Here is a 20,988-nt window from a genome sequence, read left to right as displayed (position 1 = left end):
GGCATCACAGCTGGGTAGAGACATGATTTGACCTCGGAGCCTGTATCAAGGTGACAGGCCAGGGGAAAGATCAAAATATCCTTTTAGAGGTGGAAGCTTTGCCTGGGAAGACACATCATTGGAAAAACTCAAAAATACAGGCTTGGGTGCCAAGGAATATTTGGACATACCTAGGTGCCTAATGCAGTGTGATGTTGAGGTGCAGGGACAGGAAGACAGAGCCCAGGAGAAGAGTTGAAGGGCTGCCTTCATGGGAGCGGAAGTGACATCGTAAGCTGAGCCTGCCCTGGAAGCACCTGCACAGGTAGAGCTCCAGAGCGGCTTGATACTTTGTGGGTATAGTATAGCATTCGGAGCTTGTGTGTGTGTTTCTTTGAAGAAAATGGTTGTCATGCGAGAGTTAAACTTTAGCAAAAGTTACCAAAGTGGTTAGCTGTGAGATCAGGGTATGGGAAGTATGGCATGGGAGAAAGTGCAGAGTCTCGGCATACTCTTTTGTATTACACGTTTAAGATATGAAGGGGTAGGGCATCCCATGCCCTGTCCCACTCACATGTACTTCTAGAAAGTAAGAAGAAAAACCAGAGCAGCATGGATTTTCCAAGAGGAGGGTTTACCTGCTTGCAGAGAGGGCATGTCAAGGGCCATGAGGACAGAAAGATGGCTGGGTTGGCTGATAGCCTTGCCAGTGGAGGCTAGTGTCACTAAGATGGCCATAACAGACACAGTGCTGGGGAGTCAGTAAGATGTGTATTTGAAGAGTGTGTCAGTAAATTACAGTGCTTATGACCTTCTTAAGGGAAGAGTTTCAGTAATGAGGGAAAGGAGAGGGAGAAGTTGAAGGAGCAAAAAAATTTTAGGGGGAGATGTTTTAAGCTATAGAAGGCTTCTCATGTTTACCACCCTAAGGTGGGGAAGTGAAAGGAGGCAAGGGAGAGGAACTGTTACTGTGGGAGTTCTGAGGGGGCAGCAGGGATAGACTATGTCACACACTGCTGGCGGGCATGAGGACAGTGGCATCAAAAGCAGCAAAGAGGAGCTGGCCTGGTTCCAGGAGACAGGTCTGGAGGTTCCATATTAGGTGGCTTAGAGGTGACTTAAAGGGGCAGGGTGAATCACAGGATAGCATAGGCCATGGCTAGGAGGATTGGAAAGATTGCATAGTAGTAGGTGGGCCTAAGTCCTTATATTTCACATGACTTCACAGTGAAATGAGTCCTCTTATATTTGTGATCTAAGGCAAAGACAGATGAAAGACAGCCTTCTATTAGAAGACTGGTGGGGCTGGAGATTTAGAGGTTCTGCTGTCTTCCTCGCAAGCCCAAGGATCTGAGTTTGATTCCTAGCACCCAAAAAAAAAAGGACTGGGGGGCCAGGAATTTAGCTCAGTGGTACCATGCCTGCCTGGTAAGCACAAGTTCCTGAGTTCAATCCCCAGAACCACCAAAAAAAAAAAAAAAAAAAGTCTGAGAAATGACTGGTTGCAGGTGATGGCAGAGCTGGGGGAAGTAAGCTAAAAAGAATCAAAATTAGGAGGCATTGGTGACCTTCAGAGGATCCTTGAACTGTCTGTGATTACGCACACAATTTTATGTACTTAGCTTCTATCTAGTTCTGAAGTGTGCCATGATCCCAGAGCATCTAGCTAAAGTCATGCTGGAAAAAAGTGAATAATCAATTTAATTAGGTATGAGGGAGTGGAGGAAATAAGACAGTTGTGGTCAGAGGGAAAAGCCAGACTTTGGTATATTATAAACAAGTCATGCATCTCTCATACACTTCATGGGGACATTTCTTTAAGATGTGGAGTGGAGCCAAGTGTGGTGGCGCACGTCTGTAATCCCAGCACTTGGGAGGCAGAGGCAGGAGAATCGCTGTGGGTTTCAGGCTGGCCTGGGCCACATAGTAAGTTCAGGGCCAGCCTGAACTACAAAGCGAGACCCTGTCTCCAAAAAAAACAACAATGTGGAGAAGAGTCTGTAAACCTAAAGTAAACGAGTTGGCCTATCCTATGGGCTCTGTCTGTGGATTGGAGAAGTCATGAGGGATCCCCTGCATAACTTCCCATGAGCAGATAAGTCGGTTCCATCTCCCAAGAGCTTTGCCTCTGAAGGATTTCTGAAATGAAGGCAGCCACCTTCTTTACTGGGAACCAGGAATACTAGAAGCAGAAGCGGGCAGGAAGGACACCATGAGTGAGTGGTAGGGCTGAGTTTCTGCTGTTTTCCTGAGGACTTGGCCAATGGGAACAACAATGCTTCCCCATATCCCTGAGGAGGGCATGCTTAACTGAACACAGGCCTGGGCTTTTGGCTCAAAAACAAAAAGGTAAATTGCAGCTCGTTCACGGGTGCCCCTGTTGTGTGGAAGGGACTTGTGCAGCCGGGGCCCTCAAGATGGCTTTGTGACTGCTGGTTCTCACTCCACCAGTCTTGACATTAAGAAGGAAAACTGCAAATCAGTGGAAGGCTGGAAGTGGCATCTGGGTATGCCCCTTGGTCAGCTGTGGAGAAAGTAGAAAGGCGGGGGCTGCAGCCTTGACCAAGAGGACAATTCTCAGATGAGTTTCAGGTGTCTGCAGACTAGACCCTGGATATCTGTCTTTCCTCCATGTCTGTAGTAGTCTGGATGGGATTTTCCTGGATAGTGCAGTTTCCCACCTGGTAGAGCTGGAAAACTAACAATTAAAATATCGGCTTTGAGCAGGCTGAGTGTATCTCTCAGCATATAAGGAAAATGCCCTCCTTTGGAGACCATTTCCTGGGTGAAATTATGTGGTTTCCAAATCGACAGGTCTGGCTTGAGGAGTCACAAAGCTTGTTTACCTTCTAACAACAACCTTTGTTTCACATTTCAGCCGTCCCCACTTGGGCAGTGTCCCAGATTTCAGGCTCCCCATGGCAGACGGGCACACAGATGCCTACAGCACCAGTGCAGTGTTGCGGCGCCCCCAGAAAGGCCGGCTGGCAGCGCTGCGGGATGAGCCTTCCAAGGCAAGGCCTTGCAGGAAGTACATCTGCTTGCATAAAAGTTACCTGAGTGTCTTGAACTAATCTCTTGTTAGGTGGCTTGCTGCTTCTCCCCCATTTTCATTTTTTTAAGAGTGTACTTTAAGGACATTCTTCCTTTTTTTTTTTTTTGCTTTTTTTGGTGGTGGGGAGAAATTTTGATAAACTACAATCTAGTCAGATGTATACAATGCTAATTAGTACCAGTTTAAAGTAGTGATTGACAATAATGAATATATGTATTTATGAACTAGTGAAAATTCATATTTCTAATATGATAACATGTCTGAGACAATCTTGTGAAAAGAAAATGCTTTGTTTTGGTTCACAGTTTTAGTTTTATGGATTTTAATACATAATCAGTTGACCTTGTAGCTTTCGGTGAGGGGGTACATCATGTTGGAGCATGTGACAGAGCACAGCTGCTCACCTCATGGCCGGAAAACACAAAAGAGGGAAATAAGAGGGGGCCAGCATCTCACAGTCCCCTTCAGAAGCACACCCTCAGTGACCCAGAGTCCTCCCACAGGTCACACCAGTGTGGGCTGGGGAAGCAGGCCTTTCACACCGGCCTTTGAAGAACGTTGCAGAGCTGAAATGTTGCACCTACATACTTCAGTCTCTTCAACAGCATGTCTTTCAATAAACTGCTGTTAACTGACCACCCATACTTGTTGAACAGTTAGTTTGGGCCAGGCACCACTGTAGACTTAGGGCTTCAGCAGTGCTTAAAAAGGTAAGATGTCTACACCTCAGTGTACAAATATTCTACTGAGAAGAAACAAGCAGTGAGCAAAGTAAAATGTGGCAGGAATGTTAGTTATCTAGCACTATATAACAAGTTACTACAAAGTGTCTAGTGGCTCAAAACTGAGCCTTCCTGGTTCACCATTGCATGAGTTCAGGAGCAGCACACCAGGGTGACTCCAGCTCAGGGTGTGACTAGATTGCAGCTGTATAGGGCCTGACAGAGCCCTGTGACAGGGCACTGGGTCTCACACAGCTGTGGGCCGGAGGCTCGGGTCCTCACTGTGTGTATTAGCTGTGGGGCTGTTTGGTGCTGGCTTTCCTCAGAGCGCACACTTTCAGCAGGAGAAAGCCTAGTGCCTTGGCTTTCTGTTCGGGCAAGTTGCACTCCCTCACTTCCATTCTTTTCTTTTCCTCCGAGGTGTTACTGGGTCTTGTTCACTCGGTGTGGAGGAGGTGAGACTTGTCCTCCGACTCTTTTTAAAGAGAGGAGCTTTAGAGAGTCTGTGGACATATTTTCAAACCATTCCAGTATGTCAAGTGGTAATAAGCAGGAAACAGAGAAGGGGCCCAAGATACCTTGGTTGTGGAGTGTGGAGAATTTTTAGTAGAGTAGCTACGGAGGTGTCACCACAAGAATGATAAGTAAACAAAGACCTAAAGGTGGAAAGAGAAGGAACCATTCTGACACACTGTTAGGTAGTGCCGCCAGTGTGTGTTGAGAGATTTAGACACAGCATAAAGGAGTGACATGTCAAGGTGACCCCTAGGTTTAGGCCTGAGCTGCCAGAAGGCTGGAGTCTATTTCCTGAGATGAGAAGGGCAGCAGAATCGAGGCAGAGTAGGAGTTGAGCTGTGGCTGTAATCAGGTTGACAGGCATGTCCTGTCTCCCAAGAGGTAGGATCATACACTCATATCCATGAGAACAGTCTAGAGCTAAAGCTATAATGTGGAGGTTTGTGAGCTTACAGGTCGGGTTTGAAGGCTTGAGGCAAGCTAAGGTCACACATGAAAGCCTGCTGATAGGTCCACAGATGAGCCATGGAGTACTTCAGAATTACAGGAGTTGGGGGAACTAGCATGAGTCAGGAGAGATCCATCAGGTAGGAGGAAATCAGAAGAGGTGGTATCCTGGGGGCCAAAGAGCAAGATGCTTCAGGATGGAGGAGGAGCAACTAAATCCAAGGCTGTCAAGGGGAACAGAGTATGGAAGACATTAACTTGTAATTTAGGGCTTCCCTGGAGCAGTTCTGCCAGCAGGGAGGTGCTGCAAGGCATAACAAAGGAGCCAGGGCAGCCTGCCTTGCAAGCTCAAGGACCCGAGTTGGATCTCCCGAACCAAAAAAAAAAAAAAATCTAGGGCCAGGGATGTAGCTCAGCGGCGCCACATCTGCCTGGCATGCGCAAGGTCCTGAGGGGACAAACAAGTGGGGCTGGTGGGCCTCAGAAGCCTGGAGCCAGAGGTCAGGGTAAAAGTGTGGTTACTCTTATGTTGTTTAAAGGTGGAGAGATAGGAGAAAATGTTGTTATGCTGAAGGAATGAATCAGGAAAGTTAATGAGGCTAAGTGATGTTACCAGGGTGGCCAGTACATGGTTGTTCTGTATACTTTCTGATTACAAACTCTTTTCTATGGGAACTGCATTTCTCAACAATATCCCACCTTCCAGCTCACTGTTACCTACACCCTTAGAAGCAGTGTGTCCACACAGCTTGCTCTTGTTTCTATGATTTTGCTTCTCTTCCTCTGCTTTTCTCAATACTTGTTAATGCCAGCATCAGGAAAGGAAGGGACTGCAGACTCAGGTTCACTGTGTCATTTGATAAAACTTGTAAAATGTAATGGCAGCTGAGTGAGCCCAGTGTGTGTAAGTCATTTTTTTCTTTATTTTTTAACATGGCTAATCTGGGGTACAGCAACAATGCTTTCGTTCCCTGCTCACTGTTCCTCTCCACCCACCCAACTAGTGTCTGGACCCAGGGAGGGCTGACTTAAATCCCCAGACCTTTTTATTTTATTCTAGACTGGCTTGCACCAATTTGGCCAAGATGAGATCAAACTTGCTATTCTCCTGCCACAGCCTCCTGAGTAGCTGGGGTAATAGATGTGTGCGACCAAGCTGCGCTCATTTCTTTCATATCACATGTCAGCAGCTTATAAACATGACCCTTGTTTGCAAACTCTTCTGGCCTCCATTTATACTTTTTTTAATTTCTGGTACATTTCTTTCGTGTTCCTATACCTAGCCTTGTTGGTTTCAATCTGCTGATATTCAGCTTTCTTGTTAACAGGTACAGACTCTCAATGAACAGGATTGGGAACGTGCCCAGCAAGCCAGTGTTTTGGCAAATGTTGCACAGGCATTTGAGAGTGATGTTGATGTGTCTGATGGTGAAGATGACAGGGACACTCTGCTCAGCTCAGTTGATCTCTTGTCACCCAGCGGGCAGGCTGATGCACAGACGCTGGCCATGATGCTTCAGGAGCAGCTGGATGCCATCAACAAAGAGATCAGGTGTGTGGGGTTGCCTAATGGGCCCTGAAGAGTCTCAAACAAAGAGAATTAACATCTTCTAAATGTTCTATATTAATAGAACTCAATTAAATTTTGTTTCATGGAGGTATATCAAAGGGATTGAACCCAGGGCACATGCTAGGCAAGTGCTCTACTACTGAGTTACAGTCTTTTAATGTTTTATTTTGATACACGGTCTTGCTAAGTTGTCCAGGCTGGCCTTGAATTTGTCAACTCTCCTGCCACAGCCTCCCAAGTGGCTGGATTTATAAGTGTACATCACCATTCCTGGCTATTTTAAGAATTTTAACTTATCTTCAGGAGTGGTGGCACATGTCCACCACTAGGAGGATGGGCCAGGAGAATCATGCCAAGTTTAAGGCCAACCTGGGCTACATAGTGAGTTCAAAACCAGCCTGAACTACATACTGTGACCTTTGTAGTGAGACCTTAAAGTACTGGGGGTTGAATTTAGGACCTTGTGTTTGTGAGGCAGGGGTAGTGCCACTGAGCTAAATCCTCAGCCCCACAAAAAATATTTCTCCAACTTCTAAGTTTGTCTTGATTATACATTCAAATAACCTGGGCTGGGGATTTAGCTCAGTGGATCTGCTGCCTGCTTCTCAAGTACAAGGTCCTGAGTTCAATCCCCAGTACCAAAAAAGAAAAAAAAGTCAAATAATCAGAGCTGTCACCCTGCAGTTGTGGTGCTAGTATTTTTTGTGTGGGATACTATGGGAGATGAAAGGTGTTAAGCCTCTGCCCCAGAAGCTAACAACACAGTTGGAGAGAGCCCCAGGGGCTCAGTGCCTACCTGGGGAACCCTGAGCCAACTCAGCTTCCCCTGGCAGCCAGAACTATTCCTGGAGGGAAAGATGTGCAGAGCACTCACCTCTCTAACTCTGCACAAGGGGAAGATGTGTGACTTGAGAGATAGTATCTGGAATACACAGAGCTTCCTTCTGCTGGCCAGTGCCAGACAACAGGATGACTCGGCAGGAGAGAAGTCAGCATAAGCATAGCCCATGGTAAGCCAAAGATGAGGAATGAGGAAGGCTGTTTATCAACACCCATGTAGCCTGAGCATCCCCTTGACCAAACCCCATGGTTCTCTTGCATCTGCTCTGGTAGGCCACCAGTGTATACCTCACAGAGCTTCATTTCCAGGAGTCTGTTGAATGACAGCCCTGCATGGAAAGTAGAGGGTCTTGGTTTGCAGGTCCCCATTCCTCCTAGTCTTGCTGTATTAACTTATTGCAGCCTGTGAAAATTTATTCTCTGTAGGATAATAAAGGGAGGATATCTGAATCTTTTTTTTTTTTAATTTGGTTTTTCTGAGACAGGGTCTCACTATGTAGCTGAGACTGACCTGGAACTCACTGTGTAGCCCAGGCTGGTCTCGAACTCACAGCAATCCTCCCGCCTCAGCCTCCCAAATGCTGGGATTATAGGCATGTGCCACCATGCCTGGCTGAATCTTTTAGACTTTGTATTTTCTTTAGCAATTCTGTTAGGGGTTACAGTAAGAAATTTACCAAACAGTGGGCCAGTTTTGGAATCAGATCCACGAATCTGTCCATGTAGTGATGAAGAGGGCTCAGGTAACCCCTGCTCACAGTGACGGTCTGGGGATGCACCATTATGGTCAGAGGTGCCCTTAGATCTTCCATGTGGCTCAGAGCTGATGTGGTCACAGCCAGTCCTGGATCTACATAAAAAGCAACTATTTTTGTGGTCTATGCTGGGGACAGGTGTGGTTTAGGGAATGTTCTTTCAAATTGATCAGTTAAAAAATACCTGTTATTGCCTATAGAGAGCCTTAGGCAAGTAAGAAAACAAATATCTGGGGATGGTGGTGTGCACTTGAAATCCCAGCACTCTAGGAGACTGAGGCAAGAGAATGGCAAGTTCAAGGCCCACATAGGCAAGTTAATGGTGAGACCCGGTCTCAAATAAAGGTCCTAGAGACATAGCTAAACGGAAGAACTTTGAGGCCATACTCTTAAGTGAAATATACAGATAGCACATGCATAAATACCAGATAGTTTCTCTGGCGTGAGAAACTAAAAGTGTAAATAAGTATCCAAATGTATAATAAATGCTATGAAGTAGGAAGAAAAGGTCCAAAGGGGAAGGGGAAATGGGAGGGTAGGGGAAAGGAATAAACATGAGAAAAGGGAAAAACGGAAATAAAGTCATTGTAAATAAGGAGGGTGGAAGGGTTGAAGAGCGAGCAGGGGAATGGGGGAAAAAAAAAAGAACCAAGATATATTGTGTAAAGGTACAAATTCCCAATGATGAATGTTATCATATTGTATGCCTAAATGTACCAGTAAACTTAATGGGGGGAAAAAACACAGACCTAGGGATGTAGCTCAGTGCAAGAGTCCTGTGTTCAATCCCCAGTATCACAGAAGGGAAAAAAGAGAAGAAAATAAACATCCAAAGGATGTAGACTTTGAAGCAGAAAATCCGTTATGCTGCCTAAGTGTTTGACTTCATAAACTGAGTTTGCAGCTGCCATTTATTGTTGTTAAGATAGGGTTTTACTGTGTAGTTCAGGATGGCCTTGAACTCACTATGTAGCCCACACTGTCCTCGAACTCACTGTAGTCCTTCTGCCTCAGCCTCCCAAGTACTAGGATTACAAGCATGTGCCACTACACCCAACCTGCATGTTCCATTTTTAAAAGTGATAATTCAGAAAGATAGTCCTCCATCTTTATGGGAATGTAAAAAGATTATATACCTTTACTTTTTACAATGTATTGCTAGATAGAAATAATTATACAATAAATTGACTTGGTATATGGGTAAGATCTATCCACTAACCTGGAGATTTCCTTTTATTAATAATAGCCAGGGCCAGGGATTTAGCTCAGTGGTGCCACCGCCTGCCTCACAAACAGAAGGTCTTGAGTTTGATCCCTGGTACATAATAATAATAATATCAACCAGAAAATACTTTTTCTAGAATATATAAGTAGAACCTTGATTCTGCTAATAATTACCCTAATAGTAAAGAAATTGCAGAGTCATTGTAAGATTTTTGCTTTAATGTTAAAATAATTATCATTGATACAATAAAATACCACAACCACTATTTAATTACCCATGATAGATAACTAATGGAAAGAAGTTACCCATAATGCCTTAAAATAGAAGAAAATTTAATCTTGAATTCTAAATTTGTGCAGCATGGTTAACAGAAATCCAGGCAAGAAAAGTAGAGAATTCTATCAGGCAACACTTGTGATCAAATTTAAACTTTGAGGGCTGGGGATTTAGCCCCGTGGTTCAGCCGCCTGCCTCGCAAGCGCAAGCTCCCACGTTTGATCCCCAGTACCAAAAAAATGACAAAAAACAAATCTAAACTTTGAAAAAATAAATCAGCACATCATTTTGACATTTTTTTCATACTGGAAGTTGAACTCAGGACTTTGTGCTTGCCAGGCAGGCTTATAAATCCCCAGTCCTGGCACATCATTTTAATTTAGTCTAATGAATTGCTTGGGAACTTGTCATTTTTGGGGGGGATCAATTCTTTAATTGGAGTTTCTGATTTCCAGTGATTAAATCTATAGTGAAATGTATAGCTCTGCTCTAAATAAGGAGGTAAGAATTGTAAAGTTTAAACGATACTTTGCTTACTAAGGAATTATTAGCTGTAACCATAGAAAAAGTTGCCAGCCAGCCCCTTCCAAATGTGGAATGTGATTAATAAAATGAAATGAGAGGTATCAAAATCAATAAAACTCAACAGAAGATTTACTTTTCATTGTTGTAAAATTCATTAAAGATGGGTGCAAAATAGAAGTGTTAATTGATCAAGTTATTGAATTTGCTTACAGTAATATAGAGTATGAGTAGATTTTTTTTTAAATCCACACACATGAATCTGTTTGCTAGTAAGGGAGAATGACCATTTTTCTTTTTATTTTAGGCTTATACAAGAAGAAAAGGAAAACACAGAGCAGCGGGCAGAGGAGATTGAGAGTAGAGTTGGCAGTGGAAGTTTAGACAATCTTGGTCGTTTTAGATCAATGAGCTCTATTCCCCCCTATCCTGCTTCCTCGCTTGCTGGCTCCTCTCCTCCAGGCAGCGGTCGCTCCACCCCTAGAAGGGTTCCTCACAGCCCGGCCCGGGAGGTGGACAGGCTGGGCGTCATGACTCTGGTAAGTGTGGCCTTTCCCCTGCCGCTGCCCCAGATCCCTGAGTGAAGTGTTGCACATTGAATTCTCATCTTTTTACCCAGAAGAAAATCACCTATATTTTTTATTCTGAGAAGCTCAAGATTTTGAAAACTACTTATTATTTAATCATGCTACTACACTAGACATCTAGCATCGGCTTTGTGCAAGACACAGCAGCCAGAAGAGGAATGCTTCCTGTTTCCTATGAATAGACAGTTAACAAAGATAATTACAGAGAGTCATAGCATATTAAAAAATGTACAAACATTGAGTGAAGTTTGTGTGTGTGTGTGTGTGTGTGTGTGTGTGTGAGGCCATTCACATCTGAGCCTCTTCCTAGCTTCCTGAGAGGCAGATGGACTTCTCATTCATCAGTTGTGCATCACTTCTGCCCTGGAGATTCTTTGGTGACTGTGCAGATGAGAAGACTTTGTGGTATAGTCTAGGCTTTGTGCTATCTTACCTGTGAGATTACATTTCACGTGAAATAGTATTTACAGTATTCTGCTTTTCACCTGTACTTACACCATTTTTTTTCTGTTGCTCTACATTTTCATTTTTAGTTGCATTGTTAGCCAGCATATAATTAAATGAACCAAGTCATTTTAGTGACATGTTAAGTGTAACCAGTCTCTTTTGTAACATTTGGATATACTATTTTCATAATTTATACTATTAGCCCTGCTCTTTTTTTTCTCTTTTAAGAGTTTTATTTATTGTTTTTTTTTGGATTTTCAAAACAAAGGTCTTGCTGGTTAGGTCAGGCTGACCTCAAACTCACTATGTAGCCTAAGCTAGACCCAAACTCAACAGCAGTTCTCTTGCCTCACCCTCCCAAGTGCTGGGATTATAGGCACATGCCACCCTGCGTAGCTTTAACTTTTATTTTGAAATGGGATCTTGCTAGAGTTGCCCAGACTGGCCTCAGTCTTACTTTTTTTTTTGCAGTACCAGGGGTCAAACTCGACCTTGTGCTTGCAAGGCAGGCACAGTGCCACTGAGCTAAGTCCCTGGCCCTCAGACTTACATTTTAACCTCTTTGACTGCCTCATTATTTGGTTTCACCCTTATTTCTTTCCAGACATTTAAAAAAAGAATTGCAGTAGCATGTGCCTATAATCCCAGTTACTTGTGAGGCTGAAGTAGGAGGTTTGCCAGTTTGAAGTCAGCCTGGACAATTCAGAGAGATCCTGACTCAAAAAGGACTGAGTATCCCAAGTACGTTTGGTCACACCTATAATCCTAGATGTTGAGAGACTGAGAGGCAGGAGGATCATGAGTTTGAAGCCAGGCTGGGCAATTTAGCAAGACCATGTCGGAATTGGCGGGGGGGCTTGAGTATGTTTCGTGTTAAGAGTGCCCCTGGCTTCATTCCCGGTACCAGGAAAGACGAAGGGAAAACTGTGTATATTTTTTCCTGGTTCTGTAATTCAGTATGCTGGCTAACATTCTTTTTGGTTTTGATTTCCTGTATCACCTTTGTGTTGTTTTCATTTTAGCCATCTCCAGATTCATTTCTAATCCAAACCCCAGGTTCCTATTAGTCTGTAGTTTATCCATCCAGCTCCCTTCCTAGTCCCTCCCTGTGCTTTGATGGCTCTTCACAGCCTGCGCAGTTAATCAGGCAACTGTGTGTGAATCTGTGCTGGATTATGACTGATTAGTGGGTTGTTGTGGTTAAAAATGTGTTTTTCTCAGTAGTGGTAAATCGTAATTAGTATGTCATAAATGTGGATACAGGGACCATATAAATGGTTGAGTGTTTTTGCTTAGATTGTGTAGGATCTGTTTGATTCATAATGAAATAGTCCCTATGTTAAATAATCTGAGCCTAGTGCAGTGGCACATGCCTATAATCCTAGCTGCTGGGGAAGCTAAGACAAGAGTATTGCAAGTCTCAGGCCAGCATGGGCAGTTTAGCAAGATTCTGTGACAAAATAAAAATACAGAAATGGCTAAGAATGTAATTCGTCAAGTGCCCCTGGCTGGGTTTAAGCCTGCATATTGCAGAAGTAGGGAGAGGAGTATAAAATTAATGGAAACTTTATACAGACAATATTACTTTCTGGGTTTAGTGGTTATAATCAGAATTCTAAATCCCATCAACTTAGTGGATGTATACCACAGTCTTTAATAGACTACTTTTTTTTTTTTTTTTTTTTTTTTGGTACCAGAGATCAAATTTAGGACCTTGGGCTTGTGAGGCAGTCAGTGGCACCACTGAGCTAAATCCCAAGCCCTTTAATAGACTACTTTTAAACTAAAATACCTTACAGTAATCACAGAATGTAAAGATTCTACCTAGTACTGTGATAGTTTTTGTTGTTACATATTTTCACAAAATATTTGCTCCCTGTCCTCCTCTCCTCTGTCTCCCACAGTACCAGGGATTGAACCCAGGCCTGTGAACCAAGATATGTGTGCAGCCCTTATTTTAGTATTATTTTTATTTTGAGACAGGGTCCTGCTAAGTTGCCCAGGCTGAGCTCAAACATTGCAATGTTCCTGCCTCAGCTCTCAGAACGCTGTGGTTTCATGTGTATGCCAGTGCACCCAGCAATAAATTTATATTTTGAGAAGTTGTAAATCGTATTCTAGGAGAGGATTTTACATTGTTGTCCTAAAGATGATTAACTGAATACAGGTTTATTCATTTTATAATAGGTATTGTGCTAACTTCCTCATCATTTGAATATTGTAATAGAGATTTTTGGCTTAGAGTGAATGGTTATTGGGCCCTTTGTTATACAGAATGCCATGCTTTAAATCTCAAGTGTTCAAATAGAATTTTCTCTCTCAGTAATAACTTATAGTGTTTTCTAATAACTCTTGAATAACTTCGATTTAAATTTGTGGTGAAAAATTTTTGGACTTCCAATTATATTTTCTCTAAATCCTCTCTCACTTATTCTTGTCTGTCATTCACATTGTAATATATTTGCCTGCACTGATCCTTGAATTTTTAACTTCAAAGTGTGCAATAAATCTGGTCTCTCTCCATTTCTTTGCATGCATCTATCAGCCTAGCGACTTAAGGAAACATCGTAGAAAGGTAAATTGTTTAGTAACTGAGCGTACCTTTGTATCTCCATAATGCACGGAACAGTATTATATGCCACATAAGTGTGACGCTGTTACTATATTGTAATGCATACCTGATATATTATTGGAAGTGTTTAATCTGACCTGCCACATCATAAGCAGTTATTCTCTTGGCAATCAGCTGTCTGTGGAACATAGGGACAAATTTCAAGAGTTTGCTGTTTTCACTGCTTTTGCATTCTTGTGTATAATAGACATAGAATTTAAGATTTGAAAGTAAGGAATGATTGAAGCAGAGCCATAGGTTTTAGGGTTAGGAAAACCAACTTTACCAATAATGATGACTAGCACTTAGTAAGCTCTTGCTGTACACTAGGTGCCAGACTCAGTGTTTGGCCAGTCTGTTGCCTTATTTAGTCCACAGGCACATCCCTGTGAGAAATAGGTTGTTGTGCTTACTGTCATTTACATATATGTGGAAATGAGCTTAGATGTGCAGTGCAGGTGTGAGTTAAGGCTGGTTTGATTTCAAAACCTGGGCCATTTTTCCCTATGGCCTTCATTTTGTCCATCCAGATGCTCTGGTCTCCTGGCAGCCTCCCTCTCGGAAGAAAGTGTTAGAGTAAGAGCAGTACACTGGGCATGGGACTAATCGGTGGGCATTCTTTATGTTGATCCAGAATCTCTCCCTAATGCCTACTGCACTCTGGCCCTAGACCATGCCCCACCTTTTACCTCCTGCCTTACCTGGTGGAACACTTGCAGGACAGTGCTGCCACAGGTGTGTAGTTGTCCTCAGCAGCTGTATGTGAAATGCTGTATTAGGCTGAGCAATGTGGTGACTTAGAAGACACCAGATGCAGATCCTCATTCTCTTACTGATTAGTTTGTGACCTGGGGTCTGTTCCTTGTCCTGAGGGTGCCATGGCTTTCTTTCATTTAAGTGAGGTAGTGATAGAATAGTGGTGCTCAGAATGGCCACAGATCTTTGTGTGCCCAAAGTGAGATGAAGTGCTTTCACTAGCACCCAGCCACAGAGCTCACCCCAGTTCAGCAGACTTGAGTATGGTTTGGGTATTTTGGTTTTGGGAGTAAGAGTTTCTCAGTGAAGGAAGCAGTTTTGTTGACTTACACTCAGACACGATATCTTGGTCTTCTTGTTTACTGGTCACCTCTTTCAGCATACAGCCTGCTGACTTTGAGGAGATTTGTCCTGGGATGGCCATGAAGATTAGCCTAGGGGAGAGTCTGTGTAGACAGCAAACATGGACCAGACAAGTAATTGTATGTGATTGTTTCCTTCTTTGCTTCAGTATTATTGGGCAGACTGAGGTGACTTTACTGCTTTCTTGGCACTTACAGACAGGTCTGAGACAAGGCAGTGGGTCCCAGCCCTGTGCTTTCCTGCATGAGAACAGAAGCAGAATTCAGGCCTGGCTAGGTGAGCCCGGAAGGCTCTCGGCAGAGGGTGTTGGTGGGTGTGTGGTGGGGGCGTGCAAGGATCTCTTATTTATGCCCAGAGCACACATGTTGTGCCTTATCCTGCTCTTTTTTCTTTTCTATTTTAACAAATAATTGTTTTATCCTGAAATTTTATTTTATTTATTTGTTTATTTTTGGTAATGGGGATTGAACTTGGGTCCTTGTGCTTGCCTGGCAGGCACAAGCAGCACCACTGAGCCCCTGGCCCATATCCCCAAATTTTAAACTGTTATACAATTCATGTTGGTAATTTGTAATGTGATGGCCTTTTTTAGAGATGGGATTGCTGGAGATTAAACCCAGAGTAAACCACTGAACTATACATCTTCCCATGGCAATCTTTTTTTTTGGTGTCCTTATTACAATTAGAAATGAGAAGAGGATGCAGAATTTATGCAGCTATCAGTTAAGATTATGTCCTAAATGTGCTCAGCTCTTGAGTTACACTAATCTAGTTGGTCCTCACTGAGCTGCTACTGCAAGGCTGTAATGAAATCAGTATCCATCATATGGTTGCACTGAAAAGAAGCCATTTAAGTCTTGTTGTTCATACATATGTCCACTGTAAATGTTTCATGAAATCTAGTCCTACTTCAAAATCAGAAAATAACAACCTTCTAAATAGGACCTACCCAGACCCTGAAAGGGGTTAATCTGTTCACTGTTGTTACAACCCTGCCTCCCTCAACACATAGGCATGTTCATGGCCCTCTAAAAAAGAAAAACTCAGTCTAAGAGATCCTATTTTAAAGATATATCCAGGATATTTTATCAAGCCTCGTGGAAGTAAGATTTGAAATTGCATGTGAGCACTTCCACTTATAGCATCTGGTCCAAACAGTGAGAAATAGAAGCCATGTGCATGTTTGTTTGGGTCTTGATCCATGTTGTACTTTGTCTTGTTTCCTCTGAGACATAAAGGTATTGACAAATTGCCTGAGGTTTCAGCCCTCCCTAGTGTTCCTTCTGAATGACATCAGGAGATGAACATACCTGTCATGGACTCTTCAGTAATGAGAGCCACATTGTTAAATTGATAAGGATGCAGTGTACAAGCTTTTTTCAGGACATTGACTATCCTTGGATTTTCCTAGGATTCTAGGGAGAACAGAGCCTTGGGCTGAGAGTGGGGATCATGGTGGTGTCCCTGTGTTTGTCCAGTCTTCACATGGAGGAAGGCTACAGGTCGAACTGGCCTGTGCTGTCTGCTACATGGTCCCATTCTCATAGACAAGACACTCCTTCAGGGTGGCATTGGACTAAAATGAGACCTTTTTGTACAGGTAGAAAGTGTAACTAATAGATTTTCAAGTAAGTTTGTTAATATATTTTAAAGCCTATGTGATTTGTTTTTTATAACTCACTATTAACTAATTTTGCTCTTATTTTAACCCCCAGTTGCCAGCTTCCAGAGAAGAGGTACGAGATGACAAGACAACGATAAAATGTGAAACTTCCCCTCCCTCCTCTCCAAGGTCCCTTCGATTAGACAGGCTGCACAAAGGGGCATTGCATACTGTCAGCCATGAGGACATCAGGGACATGAGAAAGTAAGGAGCAAGGCTCATAGGCCAACAGACCCCTGAGAAACCTGCTTTTGTCTTAGATTTTAAGATTTGTTAATCTTTTCTTAAGGGGGGAGAAAGCCCAAAGTGTTTTTTTAAAGAGTTACTGGATAAGGTAATTCAGTTGTGATTATTTAAATGTCAGACCTAGAATGCCTGCCACTGGTCTGAAACTACAGTGACATCCAGCTAAAGAGGCAATCTGTTTGGGCAAAGTTTGAAAAGGAAGGAATTATTTGTGATTAGCACTTTATAGAAAAACTCCATTTCTTCAGATTCCACACATTGACTGCTTTGACAACTTCCTTTCTTTCCTTGGTGGAAAGTTTGCCACACAGATGTGGTAGGTTCCGGGATGTGCTACTCTGTGGACGGTCAGTGCCTCTCAGGTGTTCTCCTGTACTCTGGCTCTTATAAGCTGTTGAGAATTTGACATTATCCTTATCCCTTTAGTAAGCACATCCTGTCAGGAATCCAGTAAGCTGTTTGGTATAAATAGACTATCATTTTTCACACTTCCACTTATGAGTTTCTGTTCTGTATCAGGCAGGATGACAGAGGGTAGGCATTAGTCCCCACAGTGGCCCTACAGGTAGTGCTACTTTTGCTTTTCGTCTGAGGAGAGCAGGACCCTGAGAGCCTTCAGGAGCTGCTGAGAGCATGAGAACTCCAGATCCTCTGGCTCCCAAGACCATGTTCTCTTTGTTGCTGCCTGAGTGCAGCCCTTACTGGCAGAGCAATTGCTCCTTGGAGCACCCAAATCAGGTGGGCTGGAGTCCAGGCCTCCTCTGAGCGTGGAGCATACCTCAAAATCTTGGCTTCCCAGGAACAAGTCTGTGGGAGCATTACTGGAAGCCTGAGTTACTGTGCATAATGTACTGCATGTGAGACTTGAAATGTTCTTTAGGAAGTTTGAGGCACAAATATAAAAGATGAAGACTGTTCTAGTGCAAGTGAATGGACTGTGGAGCTGTGATGAGGGCTGTGGTAAAGGTCCATTTTCTTTCCTTAAAGCTCAACAGGCTCCCAGGATGGTCCTGTGAGCAATCCCAGCAGCAGTAACAGCAGCCAGGACTCGCTTCACAAAGCCCCAAAGAAGAAGGGCATTAAGTCCTCTATTGGCCGTTTGTTTGGCAAGAAGGAAAAGGGCCGGCCTGGACAAACTGGCAAAGAATCACCAGGACAAGGTAGGTAGATTTGCAGCAGCCATCCTAACTGTTGGGAGTGGGGGAGAGCACAATCTTTCTGCTGTGCACCTGCGTATGTGACCAGTTCCCACATGTAGTCACAGCTGAACATTCTCCAAGGACCATCATTCGCATAGCCTGCCCAGGTGTGAACCAGAGAGCAACTGTGAACATTCATTTGCTCTGATAGTTTAGCCCTTCATAGATGGAAGTTTACTCTCTCAAACGTTTTTGTTATTTGTTTAGAAGCTTAGCCTTCAGAAATTATTTAGCTCTGTACCTGTAAAGAGTTTTCCACCTGTTTGTGAAAACACGTAACTTTGCCATGTTAATTTACTCTGTTTGGGTGCTCTTGTGCTTCCTTGTAGTTGGTGTTTCAGAGACAGAAAACTCATCTCAAGATGCGTTGGGACTTAGCAAATTGGGAGGACAGGCTGAAAAAAATCGTAAACTTCAAAAAAAGTAAGCTTTTTGTTATTTCTCCATCTCACTGTTTTCAGCGTTAATGATGTTTAAGTTTTATCTGTTTTTAAATGTAGTATCTAGCTGTGTATAAACATTGTCCTTTTTGTTTGTTTGTTTGTTTGTTTGTTTGTTACTGGGGATTGAACTCAGGATCTCGAGCTTTTGAGGCAGGCAGTGGAACCACTGAACTAAATCCCCAGCCCTAAGCATTGTCTTTTAAGATTAACCTAAAGCAATAATGGCAAACATTTTAGAGCCTTCAGTGATACAGCCTGTTGCAACATGGATGCCATAGGTTCACCAATACTGACCTAAAGCCTCTTTTAAAAACCATAACGTCTGGAGGACTGAGGACATTTGTGAATTTTGAAAGAACTCATGTGCATTCTCAGTCCATCTTTGTGAAGTTGTCTACCTAGGATATGGAACAAGAGTTGGGCTTGGCCATTTGAGCTTTGGGGTCTGAATCCTGGTTCCTTCCCAAATTAACTCTGTGTCTCTAAGATACTTAGCCTCCTTGTGCTTCAGTTTTCTCATCTGTAAAATGACAGTTATAGTTGTTCATACCTCATATGGCTTGCTTTTTTATTAAATGGAGGTGTGTGTTTTAAAACATGAAAACAAGTCCTAATATAGCTGCTGTGGTAACTTGTTCCCACAAGTGATCTCTGGAGTCATTCACTGCAATGCATTTTTGTACTTTTATCTCACATAGAATGTATACTTTGTAGTCTGTTACTGAACTTTAATTGTCATGGTAGAGTACTTGCCTAGCATGCTTGAAGCCCTGGGTTCCATTCCTAGGACCACAAAAACAAAGTCTTGATTCTGAAAGTAAGAAGTACTGTTTGGAATAACGTTGGGCAGAGGAGCACAGGCACTGGGATGTCCTACAGAAGGATACAGAGGAACATTGTATACATGCTTCTGATGTGGGATGGGTTATACAAGCTGACCACGCCCCAAACCAGACGTAGACAGGTAAACTAGATAGGTTGAGACAGTTTCTCAGTGAACTGATGAATAAAAAAGCTTTCTGCAACAGAATAGACAGTGTGTAAAGTCTAAGAGGTAAAAGTTGAACTTGATAGTAGGGGGAAAAAAATTGAAAGCCTAAGATAAGATGGTCACACTGGTCTTGAGAAGAGATAAAAGTTGGGGCTGGGGCTTTAGCTCAGTGGTGCTGCCACCTGCTTCGCAAGCACATGGTCCCGAGTTCGATCCCCGGTACCAAAAAGAAAAAAAGAGAAGAGGTAAAAGTTGATGGGCTCTTTTATAAATTTGATTATGAGAAGCATCCTGTGGTCACTTCCAAGGGTCCTGAGAAGCCAGCACTATCTGGAACTCAGGGTACAAAGGCCCTGGTCCCAAAGTCACACTAGCACCCCTACAAACATTCTCTGCTGGAGAGTTATGAAATCTGTCTCATTTTAGTTCACTTCTTGGAATTCATGACTTTTTGTTTTGTTTTTACTTTTGATAGTGCATGTTTGCAGTATGTAATTATTGCATTCATTCTAGGGAACTGGTACATGTACATAATAGAGTTAATATTTTTCCCCTTCCCTCAGCCCCCCTTTTATTTTGCCAGAATCACATTCACTTATTTCTCTTATAAGACTTTATCATATATACAGATTTAAAAACCAGACTAATAGGCCAAAAAACATAAAACAGTAAGACAATTGGACTTAGTCAAAGTACATTTTTAGATACATTGTCTGCTCTGGGTTACAATAACTTTTCTTCTCTCTCTTTTTCCTTCTGTCTTTTATTTCATACTTTACTTATATATCGTTTTTTATATCATAATAACTACCCCTTTTTTTGGCTTATTTGTTTTTTGAGTTAGGATCTCACTTTGTAGTTCAGGCTGGCCTTAAACTTACTATGTAGCCCAATCTGGCCTTGAACTCACAGAGATCCTCTTAGCCTCCCAAGTGCTGGGATTACAGGTGTGGGCAATCATACCCAGCCGTAATGACTCTTAACTAGTTCACAACTGATGATATGCCATTGCAGGTGAAATTCTATTATGGTAGCAATTTTATACAAATACTCAGCCTTTTTTTTTTTTTTTCTTGAGTTTATTGGTACAATCTAGGTATACAACACAGTTACATTCATCATTGGGATTCTGTACCTTTACATAATAGGTCTTGATTCTCATTTTTTCCCCTTGTTCCTACCCTCCCTTTACCCCCTCCTCCTCTCCCCATTTACAAATACTTTATTTCCATTTTTTCAGTTTCTCATATTTTTTTCCTCTCCCTTAGTACCTTTCCCCCACCCTTCCCACTTTCCCTACACCTTTAGCCCTTTACTTCCTATTTTCACATTATTAATTATCTCATTAGGATCCTGTGTACTATTATAGTTTTTCACACCAAAGAAACTATTCAGTATTTCAGTTAAAGAAATCTCTGTATGAACATTAAAAACAGGGAATCCTAAAGTAAAACTAAAAAGGAAAGTAAAAGAGAAAAGGCAATGATGTAACATGAAAATAATCCTTAATTCTGGAGATGAAAATGGTCCCTGAACATATTTAAATTGCTTCTTGCTCTTATAGTCTTATCTTACTCTTTTTTTCATTATTTAGAGAATACTTTATTAGTTTCTGTAACCAAACCCACATAGATATGACCTTACATATTTAGTACGATGTGTTACCCCTGTATACATGGAAAAAAAAATAAAAATAAAAAAATTAACATTTCTAGACCAATATGGCTGTCCATTTCTGTACAATGCCAACTCAACACAGTAAATTGGGATGACTT

General features: G+C 42.5%; 1 protein-coding gene across 7 annotated transcripts in view; it reads left to right on the top strand.

Annotated features, from left to right (window-relative positions):
* The window catches only part of Ppfia1 (PTPRF interacting protein alpha 1), a 102,381-nt gene that overhangs the window by 58,741 nt on the left and 22,652 nt on the right, over positions 1-20,988 (top strand). For 4 of the 7 annotated variants that reach the window (XM_033756422.1, XM_033756420.1, XM_033756424.1 and 1 more), the window contains 7 exons: positions 2,858-2,993; positions 6,048-6,271; positions 10,215-10,446; positions 13,487-13,516; positions 16,387-16,538; positions 17,568-17,740; positions 18,109-18,202. In XM_033756422.1, coding sequence (XP_033612313.1) covers positions 2,858-2,993; positions 6,048-6,271; positions 10,215-10,446; positions 13,487-13,516; positions 16,387-16,538; positions 17,568-17,740; positions 18,109-18,202 — 1,041 coding nt within the window. The remainder of the gene's footprint in view (positions 1-2,857; positions 2,994-6,047; positions 6,272-10,214; positions 10,447-13,486; positions 13,517-16,386; positions 16,539-17,567; positions 17,741-18,108; positions 18,203-20,988) is intronic. The other 3 variants (XM_033756421.1, XM_010635723.2, XM_010635722.2) reach the window with 1 other exon arrangement.

This window comes from Fukomys damarensis, unplaced genomic scaffold, assembly GCF_012274545.1.
Source record: "Fukomys damarensis isolate Sample0158 unplaced genomic scaffold, DMR_v1.0_HiC HiC_scaffold_27, whole genome shotgun sequence".
In the NCBI taxonomy this organism is placed as follows: domain Eukaryota; kingdom Metazoa; phylum Chordata; class Mammalia; order Rodentia; family Bathyergidae; genus Fukomys; species Fukomys damarensis.
Note: the sequence above shows the minus strand (reverse complement) of the source record. Positions and strands in the feature narration are given on the sequence as shown.